This window comes from Xyrauchen texanus, chromosome 2 (assembly GCF_025860055.1).
Source record: "Xyrauchen texanus isolate HMW12.3.18 chromosome 2, RBS_HiC_50CHRs, whole genome shotgun sequence".
Classification (NCBI taxonomy): domain Eukaryota; kingdom Metazoa; phylum Chordata; class Actinopteri; order Cypriniformes; family Catostomidae; genus Xyrauchen; species Xyrauchen texanus.
The window spans coordinates 25,669,249-25,693,413 of NC_068277.1; the positions used below are offsets into that span (position 1 = coordinate 25,669,249).

The 24,165-nt window shown below is 39.5% G+C and overlaps 1 protein-coding gene across 10 annotated transcripts in view; it reads left to right on the plus strand.

Moving 5' to 3' along the window:
* LOC127655298 (transcription factor SOX-6-like) overlaps positions 1 to 24,165 on the plus strand; it is a 184,305-nt gene that overhangs the window by 50,822 nt on the left and 109,318 nt on the right. For 4 of the 10 annotated variants that reach the window (XM_052143030.1, XM_052143039.1, XM_052143099.1 and 1 more), the window contains exons 1-3: positions 1,884 to 2,137; positions 10,454 to 10,700; positions 15,504 to 15,714. In XM_052143030.1, the coding sequence (XP_051998990.1) occupies positions 2,061 to 2,137; positions 10,454 to 10,700; positions 15,504 to 15,714 (535 nt within the window). In that variant the 5' untranslated portion in view covers positions 1,884 to 2,060. Of the gene's footprint in view, positions 1 to 1,882; positions 2,138 to 10,453; positions 10,701 to 15,503; positions 15,715 to 24,165 lie in introns of those variants that run through there. The other 6 variants (XM_052143064.1, XM_052143083.1, XM_052143074.1 and 3 more) reach the window with 4 other exon arrangements.

Below are 24,165 nucleotides of genomic sequence, written 5' to 3' on the forward strand. Positions count from 1 at the left end.
TCCATTAAATGGGGGCGAATGAATTACTTTCAGAGGTTTAAATCAGCAATCAATGTCAATTGCCCCAACATAATAAGGTTTAATCGTAGATCTTGGTAGATGTGTCCTTGCTGACCCTGGTGCTTCGTCAGACATCTTTACATGGCCTCATCTGGGTGGAGCAAATGAACCGCCCCTGTTTTGATTTTCCAAATGACGTGTCACATGAATTGTGGTCTCTTGCAGAATTCATTCCCTCCCCTGGCTCCACAGTCCTCCCTGATTCCCTCTCTTCCTGTTCCCTCCTTTACATATCTAATGTCATAGAAAAATTATTAATCTTGTCACCATGAGAGAGGACACTGTTAAAGGGAAAGTTCACCCAAAACTGAAAATTCTTTAACCATTTAATCACCTTCATGTTGTTCTAAACCAGGACAAATTTCATGGACACATAAAGAGTTAGGCAGAATGTTAGCCTTAGTCACCATTCACTTTCATTGCATCTTTTTTTCCACACAATAAAAGATTGATTTTATTTTGGAATGGAAAAAGCATGCATGAAAAACAGTGCAGTTTAGTGCCTTCAGAAGAATAAGGGGTGGGATTAGTAATATCTAATGAGCTGTTGTGCACACAAAAAGCACACGGAATAGCACAGCTCAATCAAAGAAGCGTTGAAGGTAATTTCCTTAGTGTTCTTCCCCCACACAAATCCCATTTATGAGATGAAAATGAAAGGGAACAAAACAGCTTTTCTTTTCATTAGACGCCACAAATTTGGTTGACTAGCGACTGGCGAAAAAAAGCTTCCTATTTTTGGAAAAGAAAGGAATTAGGGGGACAGTGGCTGGAGAAAGCAGGGCACTGTGTGCCGGCATTCCAGATGTCCAAACGGCATTTGTACCAGCCCAAGATTTTTTTCTGGGCACCGGGTGCCAATGATGACCTCATGAGCTCCATGCTGAAAACTGTGGGCATACAGTTCTTGTTGACACGGGCTTGAATAGCCCTCAACCTTTCAAGCTTTCATTCACTCTCTCCAGTCCTCTGGCTGCAAAATTACTCCCTCTAAAATAGCCATTGTCCCCTTTTTTGGCTAGTCCAAAAAACTTTTTTTGTCTAGTCACTTTTGTGCAAGCTCTGCAACCCCCCTTGTATTATTTCTTTCATATTCTCTCTGTTGCCCTCCACCTTTCCTAATATTTTTATTGTGGAACTTTGCAATCCCCCCTTCACTGTCTATCTTTAGCATTCTCAATTCATTCTCTCGAGATTTTACACTTGATTTGTTGACTTTTGCGTAGTCCACCACTCTGAAAAAAATCTTTATAAATGACAAAAAGGACTTGTACCTGAATGGTGCTTTGTTTACTGTTTTACTAAAAAGGGCCCCCCACTATATTTCAACTGTCAGAGTTGCTTTTCTTTCCCCCAACAATGCTTGATTGTTTCTACAAAAAGAGGGACAGAGAGAGAGAGAGGGAGGGAAAGAGAGAGAGAGAGAGAGGGAGGGAGGGGGGGGGGGGGTGACAGAAAGACAGAAAAAAAGAATTCAGGTTCCAAAGACAGGAGAATTCGGTATTATATTTTCTTGCCAAATTCCGATCTCTGTTTTCCTTCCCCTGTGCTCAGAAAGGGCTCATAACTTACTGTCAACTGTGAGGGAGACCACAAAGCTCTACTGTTGCTCAGCAAATAGGCTATGTTGCTTGATCACTTCACTGGCTGTAAAGTTTGCTTAACTGTAGCACTGACACCAGTCACTTTGGGAACTGTAGCCCCGTAAGGCCCCGACTTCTGCACGTTCACAGAGAGTAAGGGACAACAAGCCGCAATTCTCGTGTCTGAATCTTCTCCGGCTGTGCTGCGACTATAAAGAGACATGCGAGAGTGAGAACTTGTGTGAGCAGAGGACCTTAACAGCTGCTCTGCCGGTCGCTCCGATCTGTGTATGTGTATGTGAGTGAGCATTCTTCGTTTAGCGTGCCGTTGTATGTGTACTGACAAGACTTGCCGTAGCTGGGCATTTTGGTGTGTGTTTGTGTATCAAAATTTAAAGAAGGATTTGAGGAAGTGTAATGCGCTCCATTTCTGAACTGGTGTGTGAAGAACAGAGAAGACCACCAGCGGCCATACAGGCTAAGTGGGACAGTATGTGAGTGTATTCTGACTTCATGCACATTCATTCACACATACAGTATCTCTCACTCACACTGACACACAGTGACAGGCGACTTTGGCTTGTATTCCAGGGAAAGTGTCAGTCTACACCTAAAAATAAAATATTTTTTCTCATAATTCTCCATGCAAAAGGATATGCTTGATGTCTGAAATAGATTTTTTTGGGGAAGACTGAGTTTGTTTTCTCCTTTTAAACTTATTTTGGAGCAGTGGCATTTCCTCCGAGGAGGCAAGGAGGCAGTGCCTCCTCAAAAAATTCAAGTGAGAAAAATAATCGACTGTAAATTAATAAAACAAATTAAATATCATGAGCTCAAATAATGTGTAATGTATTCATACTGTATTTCTAAAATTACACTGTCCAACAGCGATATTAGCGGATAAAGTTTCAGAGATAGGTATATTACCATTCTTGCCTCCCTTTAGCTTATTTCGATCTATTGAGCTCCTTAAGCGTGGCGTGAATGGTGTAACCGAGGAATATAGGTGAAAAGTCAATTGAGAGGAGGCAACATTTCCACTTTGATTTGATTGGCCATTACACTGTCACACACAAAACCATGCTCGTAGAAAATCCACAGATCGCCAGTAACCGTGCGAACTGGTGGAAGCGGGCAGACTTATTACAAAATAAACGACTAACAGACACGGACAACACCACTTCTGGTCACGTCAGAATCAAAATGAACTTGAAATGACTTGAAAAAGCGGACAACAATTATTAGTAATAGATACTTGAAATATGTTTATGTATTATTTTAAATATTATTTTTGGAGGCAATGTAAAAAAACATAAAACAAATAGAATGCATAAACACTTTGGGTTAATAAATATTCTGTAAATATGAGCATAAAAAACAATATGGTACTGTATGCTTGTTAAAAGTGTAAGTTAAAAGATTCTCCATATCCCTTCCCATACAGAAATATGATTTATGGCCATGAAAACTTTAATTTCTGTATGGAGTTTGCCTGAAAACTATGCAAATATTAAATTGAACAAAATATGAACTTAAATTGGACTGAATCTACCTCCTCAATTCAAAAGTTCACCACACGCCACTGCTTTGGAGTGCTCTTTAATGTGAACACACTGTAGTGGATGTGGAACAGAACAACTGCATAAAGACAGTGAAAGACTGACTATACTTATGTTATATCTTACTATATAATTTGGTGGTGAATGACATGGGTACAGCATTACAAATATTTTAGCATTTGTTTGATATAGCTTTCTTAAATAATAATAATAATTATTATTATTATCATTAATAATATTATCATTGTTGTTATTATTATTTAAATTATTGTAATATAATAATAATTATTATTATTAGTAGTAAAGTAAATATATTTTGAATATATTTATTTATTCATTTTTGTATTAATTAATTAGTTTAATTATAAGTACAACAAAAATAATAATAATAATTGTTTGTTTTTATCATTATAATTTATAACTCATATGTCAGTTAATAATGAAAATATTAATGAAAATATCAAAATAAAACACTGCATGTTTTTGGGGAGCTGTTTGAAAGATTGGAAGTTCTAGAATTTCAATAGGAAGTTACTTAAGATGAAATTAAGAGGTGTCACATGTACCTTTCTGAATCCTGAGTTTCTTTCTGAAGAGCAAAGCAATCAACATAAGTTGTTCACCCCTGATCATGCCACTGACTAGCACTTCCTAATAAGAAGCTCTGGAACTTCTAAATGAGAGACCGTTCTTTCCTTCTCTTTCTTTTAGTTTAGGGATGAGTAGACTGCACAGGCACAACTATGGTGATAATTTAAAGGCGCTAAACAGTTACAGTGGAGCTGATGATTTTCCAGCGTATGTTTCACAGGTAACAGAGGGTTGATTATAGGAGGTGAGGACCCTGAGAATCTGTGCTCTGTCACCTGCGTGATCTGCTGTCAGAGATACACATATGCAAACTCATCTGTGCATTGTCTCGCACTCCTGTTCTCGCTCTCTGTGGGACAGGAGTTTATGTCTTTGTAATTATTGACAGAAATCTCTGCTGTCATTTTTTGCATTAATACGTGAAAGTATTATCTACATTTTAAGTGTTTTAAAATTCTAGTGTTGTTCACTATAAAAATTACTATCAATTATTCCTGCATCAGTAATCAAATGCTTACTAGTTGTGGCAGATGTTGTTGTTAAAAAAAATATTGCACATAAATCATCGGTATTCAGCAATGATATTGACAAGAAGCTTACCAATTCGAAGAGCATTTTTGTTTATTTACTTGTTTTCTTGTTTGGGGTTTCTTGGTCATTTATTACTTTATGTCTTTTTATATTCCACAGACTGGTACAATTATCATAAAAGGCTGTGTTTATTATTATAAACCTAGCCACAATTGCTCTCCTCTGGAATACTACACAATACACAGCTTTCTTGTTTTTTACAGATATCCTTTCAGTAAAAAATGCTTCCTCTTACCCTTGAAATAATTTCATTCAGATTTATGATTAGCCTTTTAAACTCTCATTTGAATTGTTTTGTAATGGCTAACACTCTTTTTTATGCTCTTTTCCTGTTTAGGAGTTTTAAGTCGCTATAACTTTTTAGTCTCGACTTACCTTTAAATTTCTTACTATGTTTTAATGTATGTGTGCAAGCGTGAGTGTGTGCACATATGTGTACTTGGGCATGTGCCGGTATGTCTGTCTTTAACTATGGAAATTGGAAGCCCTGTCATAAAGCAGCTTTTGCCGTTTTTCAGCGTACCCATCGTTAGCTCCTTTAACAATGGCCCTCTTGTTTTATCGTCTTTTATTTGATTATTTCTCTTCATATAGGCCTGGGTGGTGGTACCAAAGAGAAAACTGGCCTTCTAATATTTCCTTTCAGGAGTCACTGTTAATTTAGGGGGGTCTGCTGTTTTTTTTTGGGGGGGAGGTTATGGGGTGACAGAGGAAAGGGGCAGTAGTGACACCATGCCTCAGGAGTTACTTATCACCATTGTCTATAAAAGGGCAACAGAAAGAGACAGCAGATACCGAGGAGTGGGGGGCTTCTTACGATTGAGAGGGGCGAAAGTGGATATCCAAAGACACATGGCCCCCAGTCATAAGACCTCCTAAGTAACACCAATGTGGGGTTGTTTCAGGGGGATGTCTTCTAATGCCACTATCCAATTAAACAGAGTTCAGTGCATGATGAAACGTTAGCAGTGGCAACAATTCATGAGTCCAGGCTACATGAGAACTCCTAGTGAGAATTAACTCCTAATCCTCATAAACATATTGCAATATTGTCAGCTATATATGGGGCCTTTCTCCTCTCCCTTCCTTTCTTTCTTTCTTTCTTTCTTTCTCGCTCACAGGGAAAAAAGAAACTGTGGTGCGCTACACTTATTGATTGGTTTGGTTTGTTAGCTGTCTATTGTTATTGTGTATTCAGGCTTGAGTTGGAGAGTACTGATAGAAATTCATTTGAGGCCACTCTGGCTTAGCTGATAAAGTCACTGCTTAATATGCACAAGGGGCAACTGATCAGACTTAATCACTGGGGAAACAGATTTAATTATTAATAAGAATAAAAGGAAGCAGTGCTGCATATCACAGGACTGTTTCTTGGGTGTTTCTCCATCTGTAAAGCATTCATCGTATCAATGTGTAAAACTAAATTTAATTCTACAAAATATGATGCCGTATCCTGCGCCATGGCTAGTTTACATGTTTTACTCCTCCATCATACGCCACATCGAACTGAAACCGTTTTTTGTTTTATGGCTCGTCGGGAGGAATTAAATAATTTATTAGTGCGCTTGTTATGAATGTTCCAGGTTGAATACAAGTTAAGCTCAATCAGCTGCTTTTTTGTCATAATGTTGACTACCACAAAAATAATTGGACGTGTCTGTATTTTTTTATTTTTTTAAATTGACATTAATGGGGCCAGACCATATATTTCCTGTTGCTGTACATTTGAAACAGCACACTGCATTTTATATTTTGATGTTTATGGCCTAGCCCCATTCCCTTTCATTGCCGAGTGCCTTACTTAAATTGTGATTTTTGCTTTTATTCTCAAATTCTTTTTCATTATTTAAATAAACAAGGGGTGTCAAAACAGGGCAAAACACATGAACCCAGCTCACTGCACTCTGTGCTGGCTGTGCACATAGGCTGAGCCACCCTCCCAGCTCTCCAAATGAATTATTAACTCCAACTGACAAATACTGTTATGGGGTTCTGGCTCAGATCTGTTGCGTTTTCGAATAAAATTGCTGTAGACATGTTACAGGAGGATGGAGTCAGCCCCTCGCTCTCTCACGCACTTTTTCTCTCTCTCTCCCCCTCTCTCGCTATCATGCCTCAGCAGTTTGACTGATGGCTGGAGACTGGAGGGAAAGGCCTGAGAGACTGAATATTTTAGAGGTAAAATAATACTACTTGATTTAGTGTGTAATACAAAAGAAGTGCTTTGTTTTACTCGCACTCCATTGAAGATGAAGGTGGGATGGGGGTTGTGCTGGAATCTCCGACTCTTTGGATCCATGAATAAAAAATACAGACAGAATCTCCAATCTCTCTTTCTCTCTTTCTTTCACTCTGAGAGTGTCTTTCTTCTCCCGTTCTCCTCCTCCTGTTGCCACTGTGGGGCCTGCGTGCCCCTTCCATAAGCCGTTTCACACTCTGAACTTTGCTCTTAATTTTGATTTTCAATTAACGCTGTACATTTTCTATTTGATATAAATACAGGAAACTATTTATTGGCTGATTAAAACTGAGGGCACGGTCTCGCTAAAGAAAATAGGGGTGCGGAACAGTCTGGGTCTCCAGTGCCTTTCAACTGCGCTAGCCTGCTTGATTATCTTCCATTGACTTGCATTGTCCACTTCTGTTTGCTGCTACAGAACTGTGTTTTTATTTTTTTTTGTTTTGGTAAGCATCACAACAATTCTGTGCTATTTCAAGGGCTATTTCTATTACTGCAACCAGGATGAGACAATATTGCAGCTCAAGCCTTTTTTTTATCTCACTTACTGAACTGTATTAAACAGATCATATTAAGAGTGTAAGCTGGCTGAAGTGCTCAACCACGTGTGCAAATTGATAGCACGTCTTCAGCTAAAGTAGTCACACTTTGAAGGGCCTGAGAGCAATTGGGTCTGACAGACCATTGCAACCCACACATCCCTCATGCGCAAGAGTGAATGGCCGCCATGCACGTGAACAGATTAACTCACAGTTTGGTGTTAAAATAATCTCTCTTCGTGTCAAATTTGTTTTTGTCCCATGATGAGCCCCATGCTGGAATATTTGGCAGAGCTGGGAGATGGAGTTCTGTAGGCACCTTGGGCTGCCTTCATTACCCAGCCTGCATTTCTCTCATCTCCCTCCAGTCTCAGTGGGCAGTGGAAGGACATGAGCTCACCTGCAGCCCTTGACCTAGAATGCTCATGTCCTTTGTCCACCTTAATGCGGCTAGCGGTGGTGTTTTGGCTTCCTTTGCCACAGCATTACTGCCGCTGCCTCTTGTAGACTCCAGATGTTTCAGACTTGATACAATCAGTAACGCCCATCCCTGTGGTGAGTATTGGGTGTCTACTCTAGATAACTACCTCAGAGTAGACACTGTGAAGGTCAGAAGAGAAGTAATGACTCATTGTGAGTACAACAGGTCAGTTGGAAAGCCTTTGATTAAAGTATTTAAACAAAGAGCTTAATTAGATTAGCATGGTATGTATTTATTTCCTTAGTGGTATTAGAGTGATTTCATTAATTGTTATAAAAACACAAATTACCTGTTGATATACACTCACTTAGCACTTTATTAGGAACACCTGTACACCTACTTATTCATGTGATTATGTAATCAGCCAATCGTGTGGCAGCAGGAGTTTATGTTAAAGCTCACATCAACCATCAGCATGGGTGAAAAATGTGATCTTAGTGATTTCAGCCGTGGTGTGATTGTTGGTGCCAGATGGGCTGGTTTGAGTGTTTCTGCAACTGCTGATATCCTGGGATTTTCATGCACAATGGTCTCTAGAGTTTACTGAGAATGTTGCCGAAAACAAAAAGAATCAAGTGAGAGGCAGTTCTGCTGCTGGAAATGATGAGAGAGGTCAACGGAGAATATCCAGACTGGTTCGAGCTGATAGAAAGGCTATGGTAACTCAGATAAAAACTCTGTACAATGGACCCATGTATGTACTAAGTGTTGCCAAAGTTTTTCCGCAAAAATCTCAGTAGCTACTCGAACCCCCTGTATAGTATTCACCAATATCAAGCTGTGGTAGTAGCAAACTCTTTCATATTTTAATTAACTATCGAACACAACTAATTATATTATATATATATATATATATATAAACTATAGTAAACATAATATTTTAGTATATTATTGTCGCAGGGCCGAGTTCGTGATTCCACACACCTGGCCCCTAATCAGGCCTCAGAGAGGGATAAAGGCCGACTGGAGACTGCAGTGAGACAGAGAGAGAGATTTATGGACAGCTGTCCGACACCTGTGTGTGTATGTGTGTGTGTGTGTGTTTGTCTTTTTGGTTAAATTTATAATTAAAATAATATTTATATTGTCAAACCGGTTCTCGCCTCCTCCTTTCCATTAACCCCTTTACAATTATATTAAAACATAACGTTTTAGTGATGAGTTCCAGAAGTTTAAATACAGATTCCAGCCTCACAATGCGATTGACATCGTACACAGTAATCCGTGGAAGATCTTGCAAACAGCAAGTGTAAAAAGTCACGTTGACCGCACTCATTGAAATTATAGTCAAAGATCGCTTCTGGCGCTGCACCGGAAGTTGCAGTTGCCACTGAGGTTAAATCCGGAAGTGACCATGCATAGAGAGCATTGTATTGAGCAGAATTACATCTCAGAAAACACAACACGTCAAACTCTGAGGAGACCACGTCGGGCACTTTTTTAGGATCATAGTGTTCCTAATAAAGTTCTCAGTGAGTGTATGTTTGTAAAGGTGCACTTTTTGCACCTGTTGTGTCACGTTCCCTTGTTTTTACGCTGACAGATTTTAATATTTTTTTTTCTTCTGTCTGGCTTGAATTTTATCTACACATTAATTTATCTACACATTAAAGTTTATTTTCCTGGAGTAGCACAAAAAATGTGCTTTGCTCATTGGTTGCCATGGGTTAAAAAGGAAACTTGGTGAAGATTTATGTTCTATGGCATTTTTTTTATAATTATTATTAATTAATTTATCAACCCTGTTTAGTGAAATAGGAAATTTGCAATACATTTTTTGCAAAGCAGAGCCCCCCTTCTGCTACATCACAAACTAGTCCAATTAAACCTTAAATACAATTGTAAAAACAGAAAAGCAAAATTACACACAACATTTGGACATTTATTGACTCGATAATTTGATCGAAATCCTGTGAAGTGTTAATGTCTCAGCGTCACAGCTCTTTTTTTAGTAGGTGGCAGGGTTAGTAATTTAATGAGAGCATGTTATATGGTATGGTAACCCTCTTAGCGTGGTAATCAGGCATGGGGCGGGGGAATCGGGCCTGCCTCAGGCAGCTCTCCTGCCGTAGCTCAGCACGTCCATTTACATTAAACAAAGGATTAAGAGAGACCCCAGTGCCTGCCGTTTCTCCATACTGAGGCAGAGCTGCGCCTAGAGTCATTGATAGGATCTCCCCAGCTCTGATTCAGGTCCAATCCTGGGGTTAGATGGGATGCAGAGTCTCAGGAAAGCAGCCAAGTTCATATATTTGTGAGAGTGGAGGCTGGGATGAGTGTACACATGCTACTGATAATAAAGGAAATAAATCATTAGGTTCTCTTACCGTGTTCCAAGCATTTCCTGTCTGTGATTGACAAGGTCTTCATTAGTTTTTCTCTATCCATAGGAAAGAAAAATCACAAATGAGGTCTCTTTAATATCTCAATAGGTTCTCATTGAATCTTCAATGAATGAGTTTTCTCCTGAGAAAAAGATCTTAGTAAACACACATTTGTCTTCTTTAGAGTTTCAGAAGAGATCACAATAATGCTCTCTCAACAATTTGTATGTGTTTTTAACAACTATCACATTTGTTTCTATTTAAATTTTAGGAAAATATCTCAGACAAAGTAGATAATTAAATGAAACATAACTGAGAACTCTTTTAAGTCTGGTGACATTAAGTATGAAATTTAAACCTCGGAGTAATAAAATGTTCCTATGTGTAGACCTTTTGTTTATTTAGAATTATGTTTAAATGTTCAGTGTTACATTATATGGCTGAATATATTTTGTGACATGCGTGTGTCCCCTGCTCTTCTTTCAGCAGAATCATGTTTTCCAAGCAAACCACCTCACCATTTGCCTTGACCCCTGACGGAGGCGAAGATGGAGTGAATCAGGAGCGCATGTGTTGGGAAAAGGAGGAGAACCTGGAGACGCTGGCTGCCCCTCAGCTGCCCCTACACAATCTGCTCCACAACAAACCTTCTCCGGAGGAGCTTCAGCCAATCAGCAGCAGTGTGCCACCTGAATCTGACTGGGACAGCCTGATTTCGGCCCAGCAGCGCATGGTGAGAGCTGCGCACAGAGCCACTGCCAGCCCTATGTTCATTTAGCTAGTCATAGCTCATTTACCTGTGCTAACATAGAGTATGTGTGTTTTTTAACTTACTAATGAGTCATTTTTAAAGATTGTTGGAAGGTCTCAGAGAGTAAAAACTGTCTGCTCTAGATGAATCGTCTAGAACTTTTGCAGCTACACATATTTTCCAGTGGTGAATCCTTTACATCACGGTTTTACAACATTGTGACAGTTCACCCAAAATGGAAAATTCTGCCATCATTTTCTCACTCAAATGTTGTTCAAAACCAAAAAGGACACAAAAGAAGATGTTAGACAAAATGTTAGTTTCAGTCACCATTTCCTTTCATTGTATGGAAACAAGATGCAATGAAATGAATGGTGACTTGAGTCAAACATTTTGCTTAACATCCCCTTTTGTGTCCTGTTTGGGTTTGGAACAACATGAGAGTGGCAGAATTTTCATTTTCGGTGAACTATCCCTTTAACAGCCCTTCATGACATTGGATGTGAGTAAACCTCCAGACATATCCCACTGTCTATTCTTTAAAAAGACCCACACAGAGTGACACAAAAAATATCTGTGCTCCTGCCGAGAAGAATACTCATCCCAAGGACACAGTACCAGAACAGAACACTTTTGAATGAAAACTTAAGACTTTGCGATTTGCCAAGCTTGGCTTTGAAGTTGAAGTGCCTGGAGATCCCTCACACTGTAAAAGTGCAGGAGAACAGTATTAAATTGCATTTCACGTCAGAGCGATTTTATGAATCTATAAATAGAGAGACAATGAGGGAGTGGGAACTTGAAGGAGCCCCTCATCCTCAGCTATGGTCTCTCTGGACCATAAGGCATAGAGCCCAGACGCAGGACTGACAGCCACTTATTGTTCAATGCTTGAAAAAAAAAAAGGAATTCACCATAAACCCTCCCTCTGCTGCTGCAGTCCCAGAGCTGTGTGACTTCAACAGATCCAGAGGTCTGGACTCCCCTGGCCCAGCAGCACTCAGACAACAGCATGGCTCTAATTAGCCTGAACAAGGACAACGAGAGCAGCAGTATGGAAACCCTCATGGACACAGCCTCCAAATTCAACTGTCATGAGAGGAAAAAATGCTTTTGCTGTTTTATGTTTCTCAATAAACTTAAAGAGACTTTGTACGTTGAGTTTAAAGGGATAGTTCACCCAAAATTAAAAAGTCTGCCATCATTTATTCCCTCAAGTTTTTTCAAAGCAATTTAATTTATTTTATTTATTTTTTTTTTTTTTTAAGTTTAACACAAAAAGCAGAATATTGCATATTTTCTTCCTTAAAAGGAAAGTGAAATGTGACAGGCTGTCAGTCTCTAACATTCTGCTTAACATCTCATTTTGTGTTCCACACAAGAAAGATAGTTATGTGGATTTAGAACAACATACAAAAAAAATACAAGGGTGATAAAAAGTTTGGGGTGAACTATCCCTTAAAGGTTTCTTATTTGTGAGAAACAGCAAGAAGTGAAGAATGCTCGCTGCCAGCACATATGCAGTGAAGTAGCTCGGGCAGGTGGCTTTAGGAAATCCCAGAGGGCTGTTGAAGTATTCATCAGCGTGCTCCTCCAGAGGGCCTGGAGCAATTGTCTATTTATCCTTGTCTTCTTCATTGTCCTGCACTTGCTCTGTATGTTTACAGGGTGTTCTCCTCTTTCTGACATGCAAATGCAGAGGGCTTCAGCATTGCTCAGGTGGTCCCTGTTTCCTAATTGGATTACAGAGAGCTTTTATGATTGGTGTAATTAGAAAAGCATTTCAAAGAGTTTTAATGCGCTGCTGTGGTTGGATGTGCGCGGGATGATCTCTCAGTATCCTCTTGATATAATGAGGGAAAGCATATGAAAAGTTAATTGTGCTCATTTGATGTTCAAGTGAAGCTGCTTGTGTTTGATTTGCATGTGCACAATGCAGTCTCGTTCGTTCGCTTTTCCTTGCTTGAGCAGGACATCCTGTAGGTGACAGTCTTTTTTTCATTTGAGCTCTGTTTCTCACTATCCAACATTAATGTGAAGTAGGTTAAACTCTCCCAAAGAAAATTCAAACAATTTTCCTCAACAACAATTTTAAATTTAGAGCAAATTGTTTTAAGTCACCTGCTTCTCTAATATTTCTCATGAGAGTTTCAGGAGAGATCTCAGCAATGACACAAACTTTGCACATGTTTGCTAAGATACCAAAGTCTTCAGTTTAAATTCAGATTCAATATGAACACCCCACCCAAAGTTTTTACCCCAAATTTCCCTAAACTAAATTATCTGCACCATGCTATCCACTTGATGTTATAGCTCTATCCTGTTACTACATATGCTTATGTGCAACATAAAAAATCTACAATCAAACATTTTAATTCTCATCAAATTCCTTCAAGACCAAATTATTAGAGCTATGCTATCTACATTAATCTTAAACCTTTAAAAATCTTTAAAAAATAAAATTCTCTCATGAAATCTTTCAACAAAAGAGAAATGTACTGTATGTAATAAAGTAGATTCTTAATTTAAATCCACAAAGTCTCCATACTATTAATAGTCCAGAAATAGATAGGGAGGACACTTTAAGATCTGGCATGTCAGTGAAGAGATTTTCAAGGAATAAAAAAGGCAACAAGAAAAAATCTGTACTAGTTTAAATAAAAAATCCAAGGATTTCTAGGAAATGTGGTTTGGAATTAGGCAGTAAATATCTACAATGATTCACTTTCTAATCTCATTACGGAATACCTGCTTGGGCAAGTCAATGTGTTAGCAGAACGCTGTATTGGCCAGCTACTTTGTGTGATCTCCTTTCCTGTACTCCTACCACATTATCACACTGTCCTAATGCTTATCTGTGCCCTGGGCACCCTGTCTGTTGAAGTTTGATGAGACAGGACCCAAACACAGAGGCAAGTTTAAAGGGCTTTATTTAGAAACAAACAAAACCTCTCACTATGGAGCAAACACAAAAAACCTAACTATAAACTCTACAAACCAAACAAAGGTTAAAACAGGCCATCGTAATTAAAGCAGACAAGAAACAATGGACAGAGAAGACACACCAATCTACAAAACAATCTGACACAGGACTGAATATGAGAGGAGCTATATATAGGGAACTAACTAAGGAGGGTACCGAGGGAAGGCAGGTGAGGCTAATGAACTAATAACACTGTAACAAGGGGGCAGGGCCTAGACGTGAGACAGGAGATCACATGGCAAACAATCCTGGCGGAAGCCATGTGCTCACACAAAACACAACTGAAAAAAACAGAAGAGCACATGGCGAATGAACACAATCATATGCCATGTGTTCAAACAAAAACACAGCACAAAAGACAGACTGAAGAGCACATGGCAACAGAACCGATTCTGAAACCATGCGCTCACAAAGACAAGACATGGAGCATGAGCGTCTGGATCCTGACACCAGAACCGAAACCAAACTACACAGAAGTCAGGATCCAGACACCATGCTCTGAACGTGGAACACAAAATGGACAGAAGAGTGCACGGCAAGGAAAAACAACCATAATGCACTCACACAGAAACACAAACAAAGACAGACAAAGCAGATCGGCAGGAAATAAACCCTGAACCATGTGCTCAACACAAACACAGAACAGGAATGTCAGGTTCCTGTCACCAATCAATAAATAACTGACAAAGGTGACAGGATCCTGAGACTGTCTCACTTCAGAGCTTCTGCCATACACTCCACCTCCACCAGATCTTTGTAAAAAGTGGTAGACCTAAAATGGATCATTGCTATGCCCATATCCACCTCCTCAAACTCTTGTTTGTGTCGAGTCTCCATCTCTAGTCACTTATATGTCTGTATTCTCATGCTTTGACCTGTGAGAAGTTTATGTTGCAGTGTAGTGTAAGTACTGACTTATCAGCTGTGGTGGTGGGGGCGTGGTTGAGGACCAGCTTGTGAATGGATAGGGAGATCAGGAGATGAGAATGGTAAGGAACATCACCTGGCAATGATTGTCTCTAGCAGCTGTTTGTCATTGCAGTGAGAGTTTAAGATGGATTTAAGATCGAATCAGATGCCAGTAAGGGAGAGAAAGCTATCACATGAACCCAGAGACTGTGTTGAGCTGTGTGCTCTGAAAAGCATGATTATTAAGTGAAGTGATGAAAAGCTTTTGTGACAAAAAGTTTTGTGTTCTAAAATAAATACAGTTTGAGTTGAATTAATGTCTCCTGCTTCCTCCTTGCACCCCATCACGATGTTTGTTACATCAGCAATTGCATTGTATTTAAGTAGTATGTGGAGTTATCTGTATGCTGTGTAGGATCAGACAAACAGATTGCTCCTCCCCTTTGTTCTGTTTTCCCTCTCTTCGTAAGCACTCGGGGAACACTAAACTATCAGCTGCAGACAGAAGCCCAGTTAACCACTAAACCACACAGGTGGGACTGCAAAACAACAGCAGTTTGAGACAAGTCTCAGATTTATGATGGCATGGAGGGTTCTGTGAGGATAAGCCACTCACTTGAAAAGCAAAAAAATTACACTGCATTGAATCCCAGCTCTGACACGCACTCATAACCTTTATCACAGGAGTAGGAGAGAAAAGAGCTGTTAAAACACTGTTCATCTGCTCTTTTGATGATTTAACTTATGTTGCCTGAACTCACTTTTCATTCTTATACAGTACGTTTGTCATATTTCTGAACTTAGTACTTTTTACAATTTTATGTTTAGTGTTTTTTAATTATGGTATAAAAGTAAACACCCTTTTTTCCCCAAATCTTTTTGTTTTCCTACAGGAATCGGACAGCAATAAAGTGTGTTCCTTGTACTCCTTCCGGAATAATTCTACCTCTCCGCACAAGCCAGAAGAGGGAGCCAGGGAGCGCGGTGACCTGCTGAGCAGCTCAGCTTTCGGAACGCCAGAGCGCCGCAAAGGAAGCTTGGCCGATGTGGTGGACACACTGAAACAGAAGAAACTGGAAGAGATGACAAAGACAGAGCAAGACGGTATGAGATGTTTCAATGTGGTCATGTATATTTGGAGGGTGGGTGAAGATGTGTGTCAGGGATTTAGGAATGTACATATGAAAGGATCCTAGGTAGCTCAGTGAGTATTGACGCTGACTACCATCCCTGGAGTCGCAAGTTTGAATCCTAAGTGTGCTGAGTGACTCCAGCCAGGTCTCCTAAGCAACCAAATTGGCCCGTTTTGCTAGGGAGGGTAGAGTCACATGGGGTAACTTCCTCATGGTCGCGATTAAGTGGTCCTCGCCCTTAGTGAGGTGCGTGGTAAGTTGTGCGTGGATCGCAGAGAATAGTATGAGCCTCCACATGCTGTGAGCCTCCACGGTGTCATGTACAGCGAGCCACATGATAAGATGCGATGATTGACTATATTAGAAGCGGAGGCAACTGAGACTTGTCCTCCATCACTCGGATTGAGTTAAGTAACCGCGCCACCATGAAGACCTAGTAAGTAGTGGGAATTGGGCATGTCAAATTGGGGAGAAATTTATTTGTGTGTGTTTGTAAGTGTGCATGCGTGTGTCGTTTACAAATGTTTTTGGCTGCATCAGGAACCCACAAACCTGGCCGTGTTCTGATCTCCTCAGCCACTCTGTTTTCCTCGTTCTTTCCTCCTTTCTTAGTAGTAGTAGTTATTTTCCTGGCCATCTCTGCTCTTTTTGTAAAACTCTGTATTCTTTTTCATTCTACATGATCCATCTCTCTTCGTCCACTGCACAAACACACAAACACACACACCTTTAACCTGGGAGGACTGACGTGGCTATGTTTCCAGTTTGTTCTGAACTGAGTCCAGTGTGACAAAGAGTGGGTGGCACTACCCCTCAGCTTAAGTGTGGTCTCCAGGCCATGCCAAACCAAACTTTCAGACCATAAAACACACGCCACAACCTGACGCCAGAACATTACCTTTTTATTCTTCAGTACAAACGACAGCATTTATGCCACGAAATTCATCTACAGACCAACTCAAATAGCTCCAAGAAGACTTTTTTCCTGCATGTGTTTAGAGCCCAGAACTATCCAAGGATTTGGCAATTGAATTCTATGATATAAATTCTTTTATAAGACATATGTGTAGGGTAAAATTTTTATCGTACAAAAGATTTATATTTTAAATTTTGGCAGGTATATGTTTTAGCTTCTGGAGCAAGTTCAAAAATAATTTTTGTTTGAAAAAAAATCCCATGACTGAAATAAAAAAAAAATTAATTGATAAAACCATACAGTATGTATATTCTTTTCATTTTGTTTTAGTGTTTAGTAATATTTATTAATAGTTTGACTAAGACGTGCCACAGTGGAGGCAGTCCTCTGGGGAAATGACAGAAAAACAAATACTGGAAAGAGCTGCTGAAACAGTTCCTCTTCTCGTAATTAGTATAAAACCTTTACAATCAAATAACACACACACACACACACACACACACACACACACACACACACACACATCTCTCTCTCTCTCTCTCTCTCTCTCTCTCTCTCTCTCTCTCTCTCTCTCTCTCTCTCTCTCTGCCAGAATTGCTCTTTGGGGATATACTAGTCTCATTTAAGCATCTGGGGAGCTTTTACCCTGAACACTTGATCAGAGGAATAAATTACAGTATAATTCAGTAAAATGTTTTTTTTGGTTTGTTTTCAAATAGTTTTTCTTCCTCTTTTCCATGAAGGTCTTCATATTAATTTATTCATATTTGTTTATGGTCTGTTTCATTATCACTAAGGTTTAGAGAAATATTTTTAATATGAAAAAAGGATAAATTAAATGGATCTGAGTGGGGGCTGTCAGTCACACATATACTTTTAATATTCTCATATTCATAATTGATAATATAGAAAATGATGACAGGCCATCCATTATTATAAAGGGAGTTTCTTTTCACTGAGCAGCGCAATGAAATAATTTAACAGCAATTTCATTTTCTGTTAACAGATTTGTTTTCTAAAACTATTTCCACCTATAATTTGCCTGTCTGTCAATTAAGGTACTGTATTAAAAAATGCACTTCTGGAAATATAAACAAGCGTTTTATATACTGCGTCCTCATGGGTTCCTCTTGTTTCTGGTGGGGCGTTTTTGAGATGCGTTCTCACCCCTCTACGGCTTGCTATGCTAATGAGCCCAGCTGGTACGGTCGGTTGCTGCAGTAATTTAAATGGTCAAGTGCAGCTTGTACTCCTAAAGCCCCGTATGTTTAGTTCAGGCAGGAGAGCGTGCTTCACTTCTAGTGTACAGCTGTGTTAATCTGCCCTTAATAATAGAGACAGAGCATACCTCATGCCTCCATGCCTTACACCACAAACTCCCTTGTCGCACATAAATTAGCTCTCCAACTTGAGTGAGATAAGAGACGTGCAGAGTTCAGCACGTTAGCGTGGAATGGAGCGGTTCTTCGTCCTTGAGGATATATGGGTTTGGTGCAAAATCAGGATTAACCTTTTCTGTTACACTCTAAAGCAATAAGAGTCATGTGATGTCCTAATGACAAAGCATGTTATGTTACCTTAGACAAAGAATGAACAAGCTAAAAATATTGCTTATCAAATCTCATTATTAAGGGAACAACTGTGTCCCTTAATCTAGTTTGCTCTGCCCCACTGTCTTAGATCCTGCTATTCTCAAAGGGAGGAAAATTGTTCCAAACTGGGATAACTTTCTACCGAGGAACACAAAAAGAGATTTTAGGCACAACAGTATGTGTAAATGATAACATCATTTCCATTTTTGGATGAACTATCCCTTTAAAGTTACATTTTAACCACTTTTTCCCCCTCACGTTATTATTCTAAAAAGCATTGGCTCAAAGAAATTGGCTTCGCTTGCTGTGTGGTGTGTTCTTGGGCTTTACAATACAGCTTTGACTTACTGTTTAGGCTGCACATGTTGCATTGAAGCATTGAAAAACACTTTATTCAGAAAACAATATTATTTTGATTTCAATAAAGGGGAGATAGATTGAGGCATTCTTGATGACTTAATTGCATGTGCATTGGCACTCTCTCAAATCTAATCAGACCTATCAGAACTGGACCGTAAGTCTGTGAAGCCGGACTGTCATTACGGTGCTATCTCTCCTCTCAATAACAATCCTTAAAGTGCCTTAAGTGCTTGTGACCGCTCTAATGAATGAAAATATCCTGCCCAAGTCTAAAGGACTGCATTAAGCTGAATAGTCACCTTCACTGGAAAAGCAGTATGTGGGCCTCCCTCGCCTTTCAATTGTGTCTGCTGTTTTTTTAAACTGGTATTGTGAAAACATAAGTTATTAAGAGCTCTCTGGACGGTGCTTGTCAGTAGTTTAAAATATCTAACTTAAGAGGAAAAAAAGCTAAATAAAGAGAATGCGGAATGAACAGGACTAGAAGGAAAATTTGCATCCATTATAAAGATTCAAGGTGACCTTGCCTAGGATTCACAAGCAATTAAGTCAGTGGTCAAGCCCCACTACTAATAGAAAATTCCATTCACACCTTTCATAGTAAAATGAGTTTTAATTGTTGCATAGTCATACAAAAAGCTATTTATTGTCTATGTAAACAAGAATACAAAAGATAAAACTAATGTTGATGTAATTTAGTTCAAATGTAATTGTAACTAATTACTAATACCTAATTTCAAAATAGTTAAAAATGGGCTGCACCTACCACCCCTGGAGTCGCGAGTTCAAATCCAGGGCATGCTGAGTGACTCCAGTCAGGCCTCCTAAGCAACCAAATTGGCCCGGTTGCTAGGGAGGGTTGAGTCACATGGGGTAACCTTCTTGTGGTCGCCATAATGTGGTTCTCGCTCTTGGTGGGGCATGTGGTGAGTTGTGCGTGTGTGCCACAGAGAATAGTGTGAAGCCTCCACATGTTTCCGCAGTAGCACACTCAACAAGCCACGTGATAAGATGCGAGGATTGACTGCCTCAGATGCGGAGGCAACTGAGATTCGTCCTCCGCCACCCAAATTGAGGCAAGTCTTTATGCCACCTCAAGGATTTAGAGCGCATTGGGAATTGGGCATTCCAAACTGGGGAGAAAATGGGAGGGAAAAAAAAGTGCTGCACTTTAAAAACGCTTCTCCTGCTTTTTTAATGGGTCAAAAATGGTTTTCGGTGGTGGCTGATGTACATGGTCATCACCTGCGTGATGCAGTTTGTATTTTACGTTATTGCAATTAATATTTAAGAAATGCTGTTGCATTCAATGCTTGTAATGAATAGGATTTATTTTTGAGCATCAAGAACTTCTGAATTCAACAGAATGTTTGTACTTAAAGGTGCTGTTTGAAGTCAAAATAACTTAACCCTATAGAAATAAAGTGTTAAGTTATTTTGACTTCAAACAGCACCTTCAAGTACAAACATTCTGTTGAATTCAGAAGTTCTAGATGCTCAAAAATAAATCATATTCATTACAAGCATTGAATGCAACAGCATTCCCAAATCAGTAAAACCACTTTACTGATTTGGGAACTGTGCTTTTATAGAGGAATTGTTTGCTTCCTACTCCAAAACAGATATTGTTTTCCTTTTCGCAGACTTTTAATGATTTCGGAAACATTTAGATATTAGGAATATCTGATGCCAAACCAGGCCAGTTTGTATCCTAATCTCAAACATCATCAGACAGGAAATTTATTAAAATAGTACACATGTGTTTGTTAATAATTTTTTATAGGTCCAGACGTTTATTCTACATTGTACATGCCCTTTTGTTTACCATAGTTATTTCAGTGTTTAACAGTTGCATTTGTAATGCCATAATCACAAGAAAGACCATATGTGGCTCCTCATTACAGTGGTTAGTTAGGTAGTTAGTCTTTCTTAAAAAAAAAAAAACATGTTTATTTGTTAAAAATAACAGCCTAAACACATTTAACACCACTTTTTATTACAACTCACACAGTTGTAATGAAAACATGTTTCAGTTTACTGTGATAAATGTTAGTAAGGTTGTTGTTGCTGTGTAGATGTGAAAAGTCTTTTAATTCATGCTGGTGAAGAGCAGGTGTTTTCCCTTTCCCTTGTCAGAGCTGGTCAGAATGCCAGTGCTGTAGTCATTTGAAGTGGCATGATATTGAGAGAAGCCCAGTTTAATGAGACAGTCATGTGATCGGTTCTACGCTATCCTGTCACCGGAGCTCACATATCGAGGGAATCCTGGTAGACGCGTGTGCACCTGCACCCGCACCTGTGTGCTCCAGAGATACAGTAGAATGGAGCAGAGTGCGACTTGCGTGTGATTCTCAGTGGATCGCACAACATTCACGCCACAACCATCTTTAAGCACCCTGCGCTTATCCACGTTCCAGATGAATAAGCATATTTAGCGCTTATAAAATGGCAAAAGCAAGATGAATTTGAATATCATTTGCTTCGCCGTCCGAAATTTTGAATATTTTATATGTAGGAAATACCCTGTTCTAACAAAAGCAGAGGATTTAATGCCTCACACTTTTGGAAAAACTGAATCAAGGCCTTCTTTATGTAATGTACTTCAGTAATGGACTTTGATATATGAATCCTTTACCGGGGTGTTTGTTTTCATTGTTGCAGTTACAAACACAGTTTAGGAACACTCCTTTTATTTGATGAAGTGGGGTGATTTTTTTTACCTTTATTTGGTTGAACTGCACTCACCCTTCTTCAACCTTGAATCGGTTTGTTTGCGGTTTAATGAATTCCAAATATCTGGTGTGTACATTGAGCAGCGTGCTTAAAAGGGCCCCATTCTCTATCACTGACTTACTCTATGTTTTCAGTGGATTTTTTTTCAAACAATACGGTCTAGGATAGTTCTTTCTTTTTACAATCCCACGGCACTTTGTTGCAGATGGAAAGATATAGATGCCGCATCCGCACCTAGTAAAGGAGGCATGCTGCCTACTGCTCTAGTTTGGCCATCAGTGAGACACTAAGTCTGCCAACTTAGTCAGCAGTCTTGTATTGGCAGGATTGGCCACAGCTCCTGGTAATAGCTTGTTAGCTACTAATCCATGCTTAGAGACCTGTTCTTCTGAATGACAGTTTTACATTTTGCCGGCAGTTCGGTGGCTGGAGTTCAGATTGGTGGCTGGAAAATAGACGGTCCATGCAGGCTGTCATTCCTCTGTGATGTGTAATGTGTGCTGTTTTTGCTGAAGACCACACACATGGTCATACAATCTGGAATCCCTTACAAAAAAACTTTAGTTTTTTAAATGGTCTGTTTTATATTGTTTATAAATTCAGCTTGCATGTCAGGATAATTTGTTATAGTGTTTCCATAATCAAATTGATTTGAGTCTTCATGGAATGTTTAAAAGGTAAAATACACCAAAAAAGTATTGAAATATGACGCTTAAAAACTTCACCATCACTGATTTTCTCAGACGCTGTTTCTTATGTCAGTGTCTTTTGCACAGTTGCTCAACTCCAGGCGCCCTGCTTTCCCTTTCCCCTGGAACAGTGAAAGGGCAAGGTTGTTAGGCATGTTTAGCACGCACACAGAAATATGCCAACCGCCTTCTCCAGCCAACAGGTGTAGGAGAGGCGCTTTCTTCGCCGCAACCAGTGACCTGGGTGACAACAGGAACAGTTGCTAATGTGGCGTGGATGAAGGATTTCTCTGGGGTAGTAACCCTAACCCCTCTGAGGGGCAGAGAAGAGTTAGAGAACAGCTCTATACACCTGGAGCGTTGTGTATTGAGTCAAGAGTTAATGAGTTTAGCAGGGGGGCAGATTCTTCAGTGCTTCCATCTCACGTAAAGCCTGCTCTCTGGGGCAGCATCACAACCCCCCTCTGTGGACCTTATTTCAGCAGCAGGTGAGCACCGGTGTACATTTGAATAACAGCTGTGTGTGTGTGTGTGTGTGTGTGTGTGTGTGTGTGTGTGTGTGTGTGTGTGTGTGTGTGTGTGTGTGTGTGTGTGTGTGTGTGTGTGTGTGTGTGTGTGTGTGAGCGATCTGCTCTTTGGAGATATCTGTCCTCAAATCTCCTTTGACAGACCCATTCTACTGTAAATGTGTCTACCTGCTCTAGCTTGTGTATGCAGTGTATGTTTGTCTTAAAGTAATTCCTGAGTCATAAGAAAGGTGAGCATTGATAAGTTTATTAAATGTACAAATTACAGTATCTAGATAAATTACATATTACTTTTTGTGCATTTAAATATTAAAGCAAATAATAGTAAAGAAAAAAAAGAAAAATATCACACATTAATATCGTGTTGTTCGTTTAAGTAACACAATCTGCATTTTTTCTGCATTTCCTATTTGCATTGGAAAAAATTACTTTTTGTTTTGATTGTTTATTTGACATTGGGCTTTCAATCAATATACTCTATTTTTGTCCCACCTGAAAACCCGACTTCTCTATATGATGATTGGTTGAGCTTTCAAATGGGTGGGACTTCAAAACAAACAGCCCATAGTTGAAATGTATGTGATTGATTGACAATGTAAGCATATAAAATGTACCCATGAAATGTAAAAGCTGAAATGTAAAAATTTTAAATATCATAATCTGATATTTTCATTAAAAAAGTTTTGAGCTAAGTTAATTATTTTAATTAAGAAATGTCATTGTTTGAATAGTTTGAACATGTGGGAGCACCAAAGAAAGTAGTCTGTACTTCCCCACTTTTGAAAAACACCAACCACTGCTGCCCCATCACTGAAATTAGCCTTTTTTCCCCTTTTCTTTAACATCCAGCCCAATACCTCTAGGCGGCACAAGTCTTTTCCCATCGAGATCAGGAGATTGATGAGTTTGGGCAGCAAGAGAATTGAGTGCAGAAAGCTGTTTTACCGCATGCCATATTGGTTGCATTTTTATGACCCTCTTGAAAGGGTTCTTGTTGAAATAGCAGAGTGGCTAGCTTTGCTCTCCACTCTCCAGCTGCCCTATCATCTACTTCTGATTTTTATTCCACCTAATTAATAAGAATCTTTGTTGTAATGATATGTGACTCTAGCCCTGACATGCATACACAATGAAGTCAAAGGCTCACCCAGCATTACTAATTTCTTGGCTAGTATCCGGGCTGAACCTAAGATCTAGAGTTGTGCTACAAACATAATGTTTGGTCAACTGATCCCTCAGGCAGAGAACACAGGCCAAACATCAGAAGTTCAAAGTCTTCTCACTTTCTGCATGCTCTCTTTTGCCAGTAGCACTGTCTAGCCACTGTCTACCTTTTACCAGGGCTTCTCGTCTCAATAAAAGTGTAGGGATCTGATTAATCCACGTGCGCTTGCACAGATGTTAAAATATGTCCTTGCATTTTAGTTACTCTTGATGTGTGGATCTCGAGAGTTGGCAGGTAAAGTAAGTATACAGTATAAGTGAGTGAGTTGGTATACCCAGCCTGCTCCTAGTTTAGACAGGATCTGGCCCATCACTTTTGTTTGAATAGGTAATGTAAATCTGCTGGGGTAGAGGAGACATGAGCTGGAATGGCTTGTTAGG